The sequence below is a fragment of the Marmota flaviventris genome, chromosome 3 (genome assembly GCF_047511675.1).
Source record: "Marmota flaviventris isolate mMarFla1 chromosome 3, mMarFla1.hap1, whole genome shotgun sequence".
Lineage (NCBI taxonomy): Eukaryota > Metazoa > Chordata > Mammalia > Rodentia > Sciuridae > Marmota > Marmota flaviventris.
This window is the reverse complement of record NC_092500.1, coordinates 105,981,392-105,998,535: the sequence shown is the minus strand read 5'-3', so window position 1 is coordinate 105,998,535 and position 17,144 is coordinate 105,981,392. Positions and strand designations below refer to the sequence as shown.

Genomic DNA, 17,144 nt, shown 5'->3' with positions numbered 1-17,144 from the left:
ACTTTCCTTCATTTCTAGAATTATTGTTTGATTTTTTTTATAATCTCTATCTCCTGATAAAATGCTTAATTTCTTCTTTTATCTGTTTATGTAATTCATTTTCAATGTGTTCTTTCACTGTTTGAATTTGCTGTCTCATATCCTCTTTAAGGTTCCATTCCATCTGTCTAAGGTATTCCTTGAGTTCTTTATTTGACCATTTTTCTGATGCCTCTAGGTCCTCCTGAATATTTAGGCTGTCCTGCATTGTTTGTACTCCTTTTCTTCCTTGCTTTTTCATGCTGCTCATGTTACTTCTTGTTCTGTTTGACTGCTGAGTTACTGTTTACTCCTATAAATTTATTTGATGCTTGGGAGGAAAGGTATTAGAAGGGAAGGGAAGAAGTCACTAAACAGAATGAGAGTAAGCAGGTAGAATTCAAGGAATGGGGAATAAAGAAATTGAAAAGAAATGAAAAGACCAAAAGAAAAAGAAATAGAAAAGAAAAAAAAAATTTTTTTAAATAATAAAAATAATACAAATTAAAATTAAAAAAATAATAAAAAAATTTTAAAAACAACAAAAAAATGAAAATGAAAAAAAAAACAAATAAAAAAATTAATAAATGCAGTTTGATTGACTTCTCTTCCAGTAGGTGGAGCTGTGCCCACTGGGCCAAGCTTCTCCTCTCAATACGTGGGAACCAATCACTGTGCAGCAGCTCCTCCTCCCAGACTGGGCGGGTCTCTAATACTGAGTGCCTAGGGCCTTCTCTTGTGTCTCGTCACTTCCCCACTTTTCCTCAAGCCAGGCCCCGATCACCGGTGATGCTCACCACAATACTGGCTACACGCCAGGTCTGCTGCTCCCGGGAGCCCTATTTTCATGAACGACTGGGCACACTCTCCCTGTTTGCCATTCCCTCAGACCCTAAGTTTGTGGAGCTTGGGGCTGAGAACCCTCAGCGAATTTTGCTTGCCCTCCAGTAGCCACGTCCCCGGTAGCTGGTGCAAGAGACCTCAGTTGTCAGCACTGGTGGGAGCGGTAGCCGGGAGTTCCGCACCGCGAGTCCCACGCCACTCCTGATTCCGTCAGTCTGGCTATCGTGCTCAAGGGAGAGCTGGGAGGGGCCCTTAAGGTTTCCCCGCTGTGTGGAGAGGGAAGGCTAGGGGTTTACACACCTGTCGCCACTGGTTTCAATGAAGTTATCTCCTCTGCCACATTCTGGTGATGTCAGTTCTCTGCCATGGTGGTATCCCATGCAAATGATGACAGTTCGTTCCCTTTGCCAGGTGACCAATGCAAGGGTGGGTCCTGACTGGCTCTCCCAAGCCCCGTCTCAATCATGTGGCCACTGCCTTTGAAGGCTCGGTTGGCATTAACCTCCGCAGGTTCAGAAGGGCCGAACAGTTGTTTCAGCGGGATCGTTTAGTGCTGAGTCACAGCAGTTTGTCTGTGAGAAGCAGGAGAACGGGAGCTTGAATTCAGCCGATCCGGGCTTGGTGTGTGTTCTGAGAGGCCCAGACTGTTTGCCCCAGATCCACGTCAGCTCAGCATTGCCTAGTGATCCTGAGCAAACAGCATTTAGACGGTTTATGACTCCCTATGCCCGTGCAGCTGAAGAGGTCAGAGACTTGATATCTCCACACCCGCCGCCATGTTGGATCTCGACCAGCTGTAAATTCTTTTAACTTTTGTTTATCAGGGAAGGTTTTCATTTCATCTTCAAATCTGAAGCTTACTTTTGCTGGATACAAGATTCTTGGTTGGAATCCAGTATCTTTCAGAGTTTGAAATATGTTATTCCAGGATCTTCTAGCTTTCAGGGTCTGTGTTGAAAAATCTGCCATTATCTTAATTGGTTTACCCCTATATGTAATCCAATTTCTTTCTCTTGTGGCTTTTAAAATTCTCTCCTTATTCTGTATGCTGGGCATTTTCATTATAATGTGTCTTGGTATGGGTCTGTTGTGATTTTGCGCATTTGGCATCCTGTAGGCTTCTTGGATTTGGATTTCTGTTTCATTCTTTATTTCTGAAAAGTTTTCTGATAATATTTCATTAAACAGATTGCTCATTCCTTTGATTTGCACCTCTATGCCTTCCTCTATCCCCATAACTCTTAAATTTGGTCTTTTTATGCTATCCCATATTTCTTGGATGTTCTGCTCATGATTTCTTATCATTTTAACTGTGCTGTCTACATTCTTTTCAAGATGATATACTTTGCCGTTGTTGTCTGATGTCCTATTTTCTATGTTTTCTGCTCTGCTGGTGATGCTCTCATTTGTGTTTTTAATTTGGTTTATTATTTCTTTCATTTCAAGAATTTCTGCTTGGTTTTTTTTTTTATAACCTCTGTCTCCCTATAGAGGTGATATTTTGCTTCTTGGATTTGTTTATGTAGCTCATTGTCAAAGTGATCTTTCACTGTCTGTATTTTTTGACTAATGTCTTCTTTGAGATTCCAAAACATCTGTTCAATGTAAATCCTGAAATCTTTCTCTGTCGTTTTTTCTGCTGTTTCTGTTAATTATTCTAATAGTGTGTTATCTTGAATTGTTTGTGTTACTTTCTTCCCTTGTCTTTTCATGTTGCTCACGTTTCTTTCCCACTCTGTGAGACTGGTGTGTTATTGTTTTACCCTATAGATTTTTAGTGCTCTTGTATAGTTCTAAGACCCCTCCTTTGTGGGTAAGGACAAAGTTGACATTTCCCAATATCAACAATACATCACCTATGAGTAAATTATTGTTATTAAGACACTTATAGTTAGTCTCATTGTCTAGAAAAGTTGGATTCGATTATTATTTAAAATATTATCAGTAGTTTCATAAAAGGTATACAGTTTCTGATGGCAGACAGAGAACTGGTGGTTGGGTATATGACATTATGTTAAGGTGAAAAGATGTGAAAGTATGGGGTTGATATAACTTAGGAAATTCGGAGGATAATTCTAATGAAGAGGGTTAGTAGCAGGGGAATAGACAGGGGGTAATTTAGGGTAGACAAGTATGTGGGAGAACAGTAGAATGCATAAAAACAAACACATATCTGTATTTAGAAAATTAAAAGAAGTAAAAATATTAAAAATTAGGAGGATGAAAGAGGAAGAGAGGGAGGAATAAAAATAAAAAGGAAAGAAAGAAAGAGAGAGAAAGAAAAGGGGGGCTTATGCAATTCCTATATATTATATTATTCTGGAGACTCAGTTCTTAAAGTTCTGTTTCATGCAAAATTCTTGGTTTCACATAGGTTGAGGTTGTGAGGACCAGAGGAGGAAGGGTAGATGAGAAAGGAAGAGGATAAAATGGAAGAGAAGAAAACAAACAAAAACAAAATCAAAAACCAAACAAACAAAAATACTCTTAGATTTTAGTTTTCTTCTCTTCTCTTCCAGTAGGTGGAGTTGTCTATTCCAAGCTTGAGTCTCTGCCCTCAGGGTGGTGTAGGTAACTGGTGTGAGAAGACTAGAGCTCTCCCTCTCTTGCCTGGAGCTTTCCTAATCTTGGTCTTTCTGAGTTGCTCCCAGTTTTTAGATTCCTCCCCTACCTTGCTTATCAGGTCTCAGCTGTGGGACCTCTTGCCCTCCGCCCTCTTGCCCTCCATCCTCAGATAGTGCCAGGTGGGCAGCACCCTGGCCGAACTGCGCTCCTGTTCTACTGAGAGCTTATTTTGTGCTGATACTCACTGTGCCGAGTTATCATAGCTGGGGAGAGTTGGAAACCAGGTACCTGTTCAGTAGCAGATCCAGATCTGCGCTGGTAGCCATGCCCACCGAAAGATGGTGAGAAAAGTTTTCCAAGATGAAGTCCGTCTGTTTCCCACCTTGGGGTGTCTGGTGAGGTGGGGTGTCTGGTCAGGTGGGGCAGCTGGGGTGTCCTCGTGCTGTGGCTAGAACGCAGTCGGGTGACCTGTGTGGGAGCGGAGTGTAGTCTGGAGTCTGCCGCTCTGCCGAGGTGCTGATTTGGTGTTTCTGCTCTCCCTCTTGAGAGCCGGGCATGTGCTCAAACTGCGGCCTTGGGGACCCGAGTCTAGAGTCTCACCGGAACACAGAGGCTCAGAGTTCTGCTTGGTGTTCGCAGCTCTGGTGGATTCTGAGAAAATCTTCTGTATGGGGTCCTGTCATATGCTCTGAGATGCTGTAATCCATCAGGGTGAAAGCCCGTGGAGAAGCCATCTGAATAAAGTTTTCTCGGATTCATGCACAGAGCAGCCAGAAACTGTATCTCCTCTACTCCGCCATTTTGGATCCTCTGTGGACAAGTTCTTAAAAAATGGTTTCTGTTGGTTTTGCCAAGTAAACTGCAATTCCTTAATCCTGCATCAATTGCTCTCTGGGCCAGGACAGAAAAGTAGGAAATGGCTTCGGCAGGCAGAGCCCAACATGCCCGTTCTTCATTTTTTTTTTTTTTTTATTTCTAACATTCCAGGATATGGTGTTATTTTATTTTTTTAATTATTTTTTTATTTATATATGTCAGCATAATGCATTATAATTATTATTACATATGTAGAGCCAATTTTTCATATCTCTGATTATATACAAAGTATATTCACACCAATTTGTGTCTTTATACATGTACTTTGGATAATGATGTCCATCACATTCCATCATCATTTCTAACCCCATACCCACTCCCTTCCCCTCTCACCTCTCTGCCCTACCTAGATTTCATCTATTCTTCCACAGTCCCCCTCCCTACCCCACTATGAATCCGCCTCCTTATATCAGAGAAAACATTCAGCATTTGTTTGTTTGGATTGGCTAACTTCACTGAGCATTATCTTCTCTAACTCAATCTATTTTCCTGCAAATGCCATGGTTTTATTCTCTTTTATTGCTGAGTAATATTCCATTGTTATATATGCCACTTTTTTTTTATTCATTCATCCATTGAAGGGCATCAAGATTGGTTCCACAGTTTAGCTATTGTGAATTGTGCTGCTATAAACATTGATGTGGCTATGTCCCTGTAGTATGCTGTTTTTAAGTCCTTTGGGTATAGACCAAGAGAGGGATAGCTGAGTCAAATAGGCTTCCATTCCCAATTTTTCAAGAAATCTCCATACTGCTTTCCATATTGGCTGAACCAATTTGCAGTCCCACCAGCAATATATGAATGTACCTTTCCCCATATTTTTGCCAACACTTATTGTTATTTTTCTTCATAATATCTGCCATTCTGACTGGAATGAAATGAAGTCTTAGAGTTGTTTTGATTTGCATTTCTCTAATTGCTAGTGATGATGAACATTTTTTCATGTATTTGTTGATTGATTGTATATCATCTTCTGAGAAGTGTCTCTTCAGGTCCTTGGCCCATTTATTGATTGGGTTATTTGTTTTTGGGGGTGTTTAGTTTTTGAGTTCTTTATATACCCTAGAGATTAGTGTTCTGCGTGTGAGGGGTAAAGATTTGCTCCCAAGATGTAGGCCCTCTATTCACCTCACAGATTGTTTCTTTTGCTGAGAAAAAAACTTTTTAGTTTGAGTCCATCCCATTTATTATTCCTGATTTTATTTTTTATGCCAAAGGAATCTTATTATACATAATGGAGATTAGGGCCTACTTTTTCTTCTATTAGACGCAGGGTCTCTGATTTTATTCCTAAGTCCTTGATCCATTTTGAGTTAAGTTTTATGCATGGTAAGAGATAAGGGTTTAATTTCATTTGTTGCATATAGATTTCCAGTTTTCACAGCACCATTTGTTAAAGAGGCTATTTTTTTTCCAATACATGTTTTTAGCACCTTTGTCTAATACAAGATAATTGTAGTTTTGCAGGTTAATCTCTATGTCCTCTATTCTGTACCATTTGTCTACCAGTCTTTTTTTTTTGGTGCAAATACCATGCTATTTTTGTTACTAATGCTCTGAGGTCTGGTATAGCAATCACCACCTGCTTCACTCTTCCTCCTAAGGATTGCTTTAGCTTTTCTGGGTCTCTTATTTTTCCAGATGAATTTCATGATTGCTTTTTCTATTTCTATGAGGAATGTCATTGGGATTTTGATCAGAATTACATTAAATCTGTATAGTGCTTTTGGTAGTATGGTCATTTTTATAATATTAATTCTTCCTATCTAAGAGCAAGGTAGATCTTTCCATCTTCTAAGGTCTTCTTTGACTTCCTTTTTTAAGGTTATGTAATTTTCATTATATAGATCTTTCGCATCTTTTATTGATTCCCAAGTATTTTTTAAGCTATTGTAAATGGGGTAGTTTTCCTCATTTACCTTTCTGAGGATTTGTCACTGATATAAAGAAATGCCTTTGATTTATGGATATTGATTTTATATCCTGCTACTTTGCTGAATCCATTTACTAGTTCTAGAAATTATCCGGTGGAACTTTTAGGGTCTTATAGCTAAGAATCATATTATCAGCAAATAGTGCCAATTTGAGTTCTTCTTTTCCTATGTGTATCCCTTTAATTTCTTTTGTCTGCCTAATTGCTCTGGCCAGTCTTTCAAGAACTATGTTAAATAGAAGTGGTGAAAGAGGGCATCCCTGTCTTGTTCCAGTTTTTAGAGAGAATGCCTTCAATTTTTCTCCATTTAGAATGATGTTGGCCTGGGGATTAGCATATATAGCCTTTATGATGTTGAGACATGTTTCTGTTATCCCTAGTTTTTCTAGTGTTTTGAACATGTAGGGGTATTGTATTTTGTCAAATGCTTTTTCTGCATCTATCAAGATGATCATATGATTCTTATCTTTTAAGTCTATTGATATGATGAATTACATTTATTGATTTCTGTATGTTGAACCCCAAACTTGCATCCCTGGGATGAATCACACTTGATCGTGGTGCACAATCTTTTTGATATGTTTCTGTATTCTATTTGCCAGAATTTTATTGAGAATTTTTTACATAGATGTTCATTAGAAATTTTAGTCTGAAATTTCCCTTTTTTGATGTATCTTTGCCTGATTTTGGAATCAGGGTGATATTGGCCTCATAGAATGAGTTTGGAAGTATTCACTCTTTTTCTATTTCCTGAAATAAGTTGCAGAGTATTTTTATTAGTTCTCCTTAAAGGTCTTGTAGAACTCGGCTTTGTATCCATCTGGTTCTGGGCTTTTCTTTGTTGGTAGACTATTGATGGCAACTGCTATTTTGTCACTTGAAATTGATCTGTTTAAATCATGTACATCATTCTGATTAAATTTGGGCAAATTATATGACTCTAGACATTTATGGATTCCTTTGATATTTTCTATTTTCTTGGAGTACAAGTTTTCAAAATAATTTCCAATTATCTTCTGTATTTCTGTGGTGTCTATTGTGATATTTCCTTGTTCATCACATATATTAGTGTTTTGAGTTTTCTCTGTCCTACTCTTCATTAGCATGGCTAAGGGTCTGTCTATTTTATCTGTCTTTTCAAAAAATCAACTTTTTGTTCTGTCAGTTTTTTCAATTGTTTCTTTTGTTTCAATTTCATTGATTTCAGCTCTGATTTTAATTATTTACTGTATTTTACTGCTTTAGGTGTTGATTTTTTGTTCTTTTTCTAGGGCTTTGAGATGTAATGTTAAGTCATTTATTTGTTGATTTTTTTCTTCTTTTAAGGAATGAACTCCATGCAATGAACTTTCCTCTTAGAACTACTTTTATAGTGTCACAGAGATTGTGATATGTTGTATTTGTGTTCTCATTCACCTCTAAAAACTTTTTCATCTCTTCCTTGATGTCTTCTGTAACCTATTGTTCACTCAGTAGTATATTATTTAGTCTCCAGGTGTTGGAGTGGATTTTATTTCTTATTTTAACATTGATTTCTAATTTCATTCCATTGTGATCTGGTAGAATGCAGGGTAGTATCTCTCCTTTTTTATATTTGCTAAGAGTTGCTTTGTAGCATAGTATACTTTCTATTTTAGAGAAGGATCCATGTGCTGCTGAGAAGAAAGTATATAATCTCACTGAAGTTTGGAATATTGTATATATGTCAGTTAAGTCTAAGTTATTGATTGAATTATTGAGTTCTATCTTTGTTTAACTTTTGTGTGGAGTATCTATCTAGTGATGAAAGAGGTGTGTTAAAGTAACCCAAAATTATTGTGTTGTGATCTATTTGACTCTTGAACTTGAGAAGAGTTTGTTTGATGAACATCGATGCTCCATTGTTTGGGGAATACAATTTATAATTGTTAAGTCTTGTTGGAGTATGGTTCCCTTGAGCAATATGTAGTGTCCTTCTTTGTCCTCTATGATTGACTTTAGCTTGAAGTCTACTTTGATATGAGGATGGAAACCCCTGCTTCTTTCCACATCCATGTGAGTTGTATAATTTTTCCCAACCCTTCACCTTCAGTCTGTGAATGTCTTTTCCTATGAGATGAATCTCTTGGAGGAAGCATATTGTTGGGTCTTTTTTTTTTTTTTTTTTTTTTTTGATCCAATCTGCTAGTCTATGTCTTTTGATTGTTGAGTTTAGGCCATTATTATTCAGGGTTATTATTGAGACATTTGTATTCCCAGCCATTTTTGTTTATTTTTTGGTATTTAATGTGACTTGGTTTCTCCTCTTATTAGATTTTCTTTAGTATAATACTTCCCTCTGCTGATTTTCATCATTGTTTTTCATTTCCTCTTCATGGAACATTTTGCTGAGAATATTCTGTATTGCAGGCTTTCTAGTTAAAAATTCTTTTAACTTTTGTGTATCATAGAAGGTTTTTATTCATTATCAAATCTAAAGCTTAGTTTTGATAGATATAAGATTCTTGGTTGGCATCCATTTCTTTCAGAGCTTGGTATATGTAGTTCCAAGGTCTTCTGGCTTTGAGGGTCTGGGTTGAATAATCTGCTGAGATACAAATTGGTCTCCCCCTATATGTGAACTGATTCCTCTCTCTTGTGACTTGAATCTAAAATATGAAATATGATATGTCAAGAGCTATGTAATGTTTTGAACAACCAATAAAAAAATAATTAAAAAAAAGATTCTATCCTTATTCTGTATGCTAGGCATTTTCATTATAATGTGCCTTGGTGTGGATCTGTTCTAATTTTGTACATTTGGTGTCCTATAAGCTTCTTGTATTTGGTTTTTCAATTCGTTCTTCATGCTTGGTAATTTTTTTATATTATCTCATTGAAGAGATTGTGCATTCCTTTGGTTTGAAATTCTGTGCCTTCCTCTATCCCAATAACTCTTAGATTTGATCTTTTGATGCTATCCCATAATTCTTGGATATTCTGGTCATGGTTTCTTACTACTTTAATTGCGTGATCAACTTTATTTTCCAGATGACAAAATATACTTTGTCATCATTATCTGTTGTTCTTTCTTCCAAGTGATATGGTTTGTTGGTTATGCTTTCTATTAAGTTTTTTTATTTTATTTATTGTATCCTTCATTTCAAGGATTTCTGACTTTTTTTTTCAGAGTCTCTCTTTCTTGAAGTAACCTTTTGCTACCTGTATTTGCTCTCTTACCTCTTTGTTGGAGTGATCAATTTTGCCTGTAATTGCTCATTTAGGTCATTCTTTAATTCACAGATAATTTTAATTATGAACCTTCTGAAGTTCTTCTCTGACATTTCATCAACTTTGCTGTCCATGGGTTCTGTTATTGTAGTATCCTGGTTTGTTTGGGGCACTTTCCTCCCTTGTTTTTTCATGTTGTCTATGTGTCTTCCTTTCTTGTAGTGTGTATCTGAGATATTACAGTTTCTTCCTTATATTCTTGTAGTACCTGTACAGATTGTCTGCACCTCTCCTTGATGTTGAGCTTCTAGACCCTGCTGGTGTCCTTCAATGTATGCTACAGAATCTAAAGGTGGTGGTGGCAATAGCCGAGGTAACTCAAGATAATAGTTAAGGTGCCCCAAGATGGAAGCAATCTCTTACATAGATGGGACTGAAAGGGTGGGTCTCACAGTCCCTTTTGGATGCCTGCTCTGAGATGCAGCTGCTTCTAGGCCCTGTCTATTGTCAAAAATTTAGGGGCTACGGCATGAAGAAGGCTATGGTGATGACGGTTGTATCCCAAGATGGGAGTGGGTTAGGCTTAGGTTCCCAGATGTGGGGGAGTTGGCAGCAAACTCAGACCTACCCTTTACCTGGGTCCTGAGCAACTAAGTATTGTCGGATCTGGGCTGGGCCTGGGCTCCCCTGGTAGTCTGCTGGTTGGAAGAGGTGGTCCTGTGCCAGAGGCTAGGCTTTCATGGGTGTCTTCCCAGCACAATTTTTTGAAGAGGCTATCTTTTCTCCAATGTATGTTTTTGGTGCCTTTAAAAAATTTGTTCTTTTTAGATATATATGACAGTAGAGTGTATTTTGACATATTATACATACATGGAATATAATTTCCCATTCTTGTGGTTGTGCATGATGTGGAGTTACACTAGTCATGTATTCATATTTGAACATAGGAGAGTTATGTCCAATTCATTCTACTGTCTATTCCCATCATTCCCTCCCTTCTCTCATTTCCCTTTGTCCAATCCAATGAATTTCTATTCCCACTCCTCCACCCCCACTCCCATTGTGTGTCAGCATCCATATATCAGAGAGAACATTTGGCCTTTGGTCTATTAGTGTTGGCTTATTTCACTTAGCATGGTTGTCTCCAGTTTGGGGTACCTTTGTCTAATATGAGATAACTGTATTTATGTGCATTTATCTCTGTGTCTTGTATTCTATTCCATCAGTCTTCATGCCTGTTTTGGTGCCAATATCATGCTGCTTTTATTACATAGAATTAAGATATATATTTTAAATGAATAACTATAAAGTGAATATTCATGTAACTACCACTCAAATCAAGAATTATTCCCTTGATAGTTAACCATCATGACGCTGTCCAATTACAACCCCATCGTTAGTCCTCAAATTACATTTCCAACATTATATCTTATAATATTTAATTGTCACATCTCCTATGTTCACTTAGAATATTTTTTTTCTTTTTTGAAAACATGTAAATAGGTTATAAATTTACTTGCTCAACATTATATCTGTAAGTTTCATCCACATGGCAACTAGATAGGGCCACACTTATTTTTATTGCTTAGTACTACATGACTCCATTATATGAATACACTGCAATTTTTCTGGATCCACTCTACTGTCGGTGGCATTCCCCTCCCCTAAGTCCCAACATATTTTTGCTATTATGAAAAATAGTGCTGTGGAAATTCTCATATTTGTGTCCTGTTAACCAGGAATAAAATTGCAAAATATGAAGCTTAAATATCTTTCTGTAACACAATCTTCTGCAGAATGTTTTTGCCAATCTGTATTTCCTCCAGCAACCACAGAAATTCCTGTTGTCCTTCATCTTACCAACACTTGGAACTAGAACGCTATTATCCTGTCTAATGCTAAAAAAAAAAACCTTTAGCCATTCTTGTGAATATTATTTTATAAAATGATGGTCTATTGTTATGGTTTTTATTTAAGTTTTCTTTTTATTGATGAGGCCAAGCATATTTCCATATTTCTAAGTCATATAGAATCTCTGAAATGAAAATGATTGTTATCTTCATTTTTTTCTCTCGCATTTGTAGTCTTTTTCTTATTTCTGTAAGATAATGTGTGGTATAAACCTTTGTAAATTATATACATGATTCTACTTATTTAAAGTTCAAAAAAAGTTATCAATTCATGGCTCTATGCTACTTTTCATTAAATTTACCCTGTTTAATTGTTTTCTATTTCTTCTTGCATCTCTGATCTTCCTTCCCATTTTTATTCTTATCAAAAATAAAACCTTTACATTTTTCTTAAATTCAAATCTTCCAGTAACAAATTTTTGTTGATGATGATGATGATGATGTAATGATTTATTATTTCTCTCTTGATCACTGAAAGATAATTTCATGGATATAGAATTATAAGCTGACAGTTTTTTTCTTTAAGAACCATGGAATTATTATTCCACTGATTTCTGTATTTTATTGTTGCTATTAGGAAGTCAGTTGAACTCTCTCTTTAAGGAGCTATCTTCTTAGAAGATCATGTGTTTTACTTACTATGAAAAGTACCTTGATGTGTATGGGTTTGATTTTCTCTTTATTTATCATGATTAGCATTCATAAATCTTCCTGTATCTCTGAATTGGTGTCTTCATCACTTCTGGAAGATTATCAATTATTTATTTAAGTATTAGCTATGTCACCATTTTCTCCTCTCACTTCTGGGACTCTTAAATCTAGCTATGCTTGTCTTTTATGTTTTGCTTTTTCAAATATATTTCCCTTTTATATTTATTTCTCATTTAAATTTTTTTTGCTGTTTCAAATATATTTCCCTTTTATATTTATTTCTCATTTTTAAAAAGTTTTGTATCTCTGGATACTTTATTCTGACCTAGGTTCCAGTTCTCTAATTGTCTTTTTAGCTGTGTTTAATCTATTTACAAACCCATCCATGGAGTTTTTAACTCCATTTATTGTTTTGTCCACTTTTCTACTTGATTTTTGTGGGGGGGGGGTTATAATTTATTTTGTAGAATTGTGTAATTTTTGCACTAATTCTTCATAAGTTATGCAACTTACAAATATCTTCTTCCAGTTTGAAACTTCTTTTTTCACCAATTATAATATCTTTGATATTTAAAAATCATTAATATTATTATAGTCAAATTCACAATTTTTTATATTTGATATTTTTTATTTTGTCTAGAAAATATTTTCTTATTCTAATATTTTAGTTACATTTAAATGAAATTTTCCCTAAGAATTTTTATAAAATCCTCATTTAAGTTACTAATTTCATCAGAATTGCATTTTTATATGGTAAGATGCATGCATAAAATCTTACTTGTTTCTTTGCCAATGTCAGTTATTGAACAAAACCTTTGCCTACTCAGGGATCTGACTTGATACTACTGTGAATAGGTCTTTTCTTTACTTTCTATCTTATCAATTTATCTATATTTTCATTAGAAATAAATGTTTTTATTGCTGAAGATCTTTATTTCTTTCATTTTCTACAACAGCTGACAAGCTTTTCTTGGGTATTATCTTTCATATAACTTTTATAATAGCTTTATTGTGTACTATTAAAAAAATGTAGAAATGTGATGTGAATCTGATTGGAACTTTAGAATTCAGAATTGATTTCTTTATGCTACACTCTTTGCAAGCCTAATAGTACTGTGGGTATCCATTTATTTAGCTTTCATGTATTGTCTCTTAATAATATGGAGTGGTTTTATAGGTAGAGAGCATATGCATACAATTATGTACGTAAATATATGTGTGTACATATGATATAGAAAAACCTTGTTAGAGTCTGTAAACAAGTCAAAAATAACACCTGGCATTTTGCCAGGGGAATGTTAGAGTTTGTAAACAAGTCTGGATGGTGCCTGGCAAAATGCCAGAGGGAGTGGTTTGAGAAGTAACAAAAGTATCAATACAGCAGGAGTAGGAGCCCTTTATTGCAGGACAGGAGCAGTATTTATACATTCCACACAGCTTATCTAATTAGCATAAACTAGATACATCAGTCAACCAATCAGGAATCTCCACACTTAATGGCTTGCTTTTGTTACTTCTCAAACCACTCCCTCTGGCATTTTGCCAGGCACCATCCAGAGTTGTTTACAAACTCTAACATTCCCCTGGCAAAATGCCAGGTGTTATTTTTGACTTGTTTACAGACTCTAACAAACCTTATTGACTTTTGTATATTGATACACATAAATTTCTCTATTATTTTTAATTTTTCTGTAGTAGTATTAGGTGCTTCAGTGTAAATTATCAAATAAATCATTCCAAATAAAGGCAGTTCATTTACTTCTTTTCAATCCTATGTGTATAATTTATTTAATTTCTTATGACATTTACTTTACCTATATATATGATGTCTTCTTCATTACATCTATAAGCCATTTTTGTCTTTTCTTTTTTCTCCATTTGTGCTATCATTTTTGCCTGTAACATTAGGTTATTTTTCAAAGAAGCAACTTTTGACTTTGTTGATCTTCTCTGAGTTTATTCTAATGTTAGTGTCCAAAACTATACATTTCCCCTAAAGAACTGTTATTATTTTATTCAATGTCATTTATGTTTAATATTTTCAACACAATTTATTTCTAAGAATAATTTTTAAAGATATTTTAATTTCATCTTAACCTGTAAAATTTTTATCAGTTAATTTTTAAATAAGAAAGTTTTTATTTATTTTATGATTTTGAACTTATAAATTAAATATTTTCAGGTCACAGAGTCATGTAGTACTAAGCAATAAAAATAAGTGTGGCCCTATCTAGTTATCAACTTATTATCATTTTAAAGTATTTTTGTGTCCTTGAAAATATCAAGTTTTCTATATGTTGATTATAGGATTAATAAATATAAAACTATTGTGTTCAAAATACTTGATGATTTTTTTTCCTGCTTGATCTGTCAAAAACTGGGAGAGATTTGTTGAAATTACTCATGACATTGGCAAATTTAATTCCTCCCTCTGACTTTGTCTATTTTTGCTTTATATATTTAGAAACCATTATATGAAGTTCACATTTGTTTTAAAATGTTATATCTTTTGAAATTTTAGATTACATAGTAAACTTTTTCATACTTATTAATTTCTTTATTGTTTCTATGACACTACCCTGATTTGTATTTTCTCGTATCACTGATTGCTTAGGCCTGAGCTACAGACTCGGCCCCTGGAATTAGGTAGTTTGTGTCAGCATCACCTAACCACATGGGTTAATAATGAAAGACGGATGTTTTCCAAGAGGAAATTAGGGGTTCTAGTAAATGCACTAAGTAAGTACAACAACCTCTAAAACTAAACCAGTCATCTTTTTCCCATCTATGTCACCACAATTTTTTATCCAGGGTCACTCCTTCTTTGGAATTGGAGACTATATTTAAATGCTACTTGGCCTATACAACTTTTATCTCTGGGTCTGCACTGAAGTGGGAGGATCTGAGGCGAGTTGCGGTAAGATTTTGTCCTTTTCCTTCTTGTTTCCCTAAACCACAACATTTAGGATGATAAGTGTACACTGTTACTTCAACAGCTATTATTCCAGATACTTACATTTAAATTACTTATTTCACTAAGTTGTCTAGGACAGTTTCACCAGTTTCTGAGATCTGAAAAAGTTATGAATAGCAAAAGTGTTCTATCTTACCACCCAAGGAGGATTCTTACCAGAAGACATATTAGTAAAAGTTGAATGTTTTATCTGACATGCAGAAGCTAATCCAAAATAAGCTGGGGGTGGGATAAAGAACAGAATACAAGAAATGTCAGTGGAATAGACAAAGAGGAGTGAAGGAAAGGGAGGAGAGATGGGATGAGGAAAGACAGTTGAATGAATCTAACCTAATTTTCCCATGCACATACATGAACATACCATAATGAATCTCACCATCATGTACACACACAAGACACTAATTAAAAAAAAAAAACTATAAGTAAGTAAATGTCAAAAACATCAGTAGGACAGAGGGAAGGGAACAGAGGGAAGAAGGAAAGAAGGGGAAGTACTGGGGACTGAATACAAACAATTTATATTCCATGCTTTTATAATTATGTCAAAATGAATCCTACTATCATGTATAACTAAAAAGAACCAATAAAGAAAACAAAAGAGTCTATCAGCTTTAACCAACTTCTCCAAAACATCCTAATACACATTCTTATAGAAGCATGAAGGAAAACAGCAGAAACTCCATTAAGATAGTGACTATAAATAAGGAGCAATAGCTGACCCTTAAATTAGGTTTGGTTTTAGGTGAAAGCCAGCTTCCTAACATGTTCTAAGTTTCATAGAAATGATAAACCTTATCTTATTTCAGTTTAGAGCAAAACAAGTATAAACACTTGAATCAGAAAAATGACAGATACAGTTTAACATTTATCTCTCTTACCATTCCATATTATAAGCACCATTTTCAATAATTTCCTAGAATCTTAAGATTCAATCTCAGCTGTCTTAAAAGGTAAATAAATATACAAGTAGTTGCTGGAAAAGGTCTTACTGCTCATCACAAGACATAAAACAATGGTGATGATGGCAGGAAAAGTATAGCTTTGTACTTAACCCACTTTAAATCAACCTTACATCTGCGTTAGAGACCCTGTGATCTGGTCCATCAACTGGAGTCCTCTTAGATCTGCAGCATTTGTGTGATCCTGATATAAAGGCAGCCTTATTAAAATTCCTTCTCAAGTGTGTTCTCTTTCTCATTGGCAAATTTATGATTACAATATAAAAAAGTGGGGAGGGGGAGCAGCAGAATATTTCCCACATAATTAACAAGACAGTTGCTGTTTAATCTTGAAGAGTAGGTGGAGTCTGCGGAAGCATGCCTGATTATAGCCAACCCCTTGTGCAGTGATTTACATGCTGAAGACACTTCAAATATTATGAGGTAAGAAGCTGGCATTATGTTCCAATGCTGATATTTGATATTTCTTCTACCTCTTCTACCTCTATTAAAACAAATTGCAGGGCACAGGACTAAACAGGAGAAATATATGTATATATGGGATTGGACCTACAGGAGCACTTAACAACTGAGCAATATCTCCAATCCCTTTTTATTTTATTATTTAGAGACAGAGCCTCCCTGAGTTGCTGAGACTGGCCTTGAACTCTCCATCCCCCTGCTTAGGCTGTCCTGTGCCTGGTATTTCACATGGTTATTAGCTATCTGAGTTTAAAAAGCAAGCATACAAATAACTGATTACTGTTTAGATAGCACTGTTATGATACAGAGTCTCTCCTCCTCAAAAGCAAAGATTCCCATTTATGAATACTATTAATACACTTTATTTATTAGGACTTCCCTTCAGTTCACTGTGATGTGCTTGTGAATATTGACAAATATTTTTAGGATGCATAGAGTGTTTCCATCTTTTCGCTATGAGCTTATATGAGATGAGGAGGAACTTGACTTGTGCTGGCAGAGATTCAACTGATTGTGAGGGCAATGGTATAGTGCCTAATCCACATGCACTTCCAGTCCCCAAAGCAAAATAAATATACATAGCTGAAGATGACTCTGCACATAGCAATAAAAAGCTGAGAACTTGCACCATGCATAATACACTGCATATAAAATAAATCTTAGTTTCCTAATTCATAAAATGAGAAAGTTGAAGTAGACGTTATATGAGCTATTCAAACTATAAATAGCAAATAAATCTGGTGTTTTTTCTGTAATTACTGTGT

At 35.4% G+C, this 17,144-nt stretch overlaps 1 protein-coding gene across 1 annotated transcript in view; it reads left to right on the top strand.

Moving 5' to 3' along the window:
* Positions 1 to 17,144, top strand: part of Kcnu1 (potassium calcium-activated channel subfamily U member 1) — a 177,238-nt gene that overhangs the window by 59,144 nt on the left and 100,950 nt on the right. Inside the window, exons 11-12 of the mRNA XM_027939273.2 lie at positions 14,797 to 14,902; positions 16,259 to 16,341. Of these exons, the coding sequence (XP_027795074.2) occupies positions 14,797 to 14,902; positions 16,259 to 16,341 (189 nt within the window). The remainder of the gene's footprint in view (positions 1 to 14,796; positions 14,903 to 16,258; positions 16,342 to 17,144) is intronic.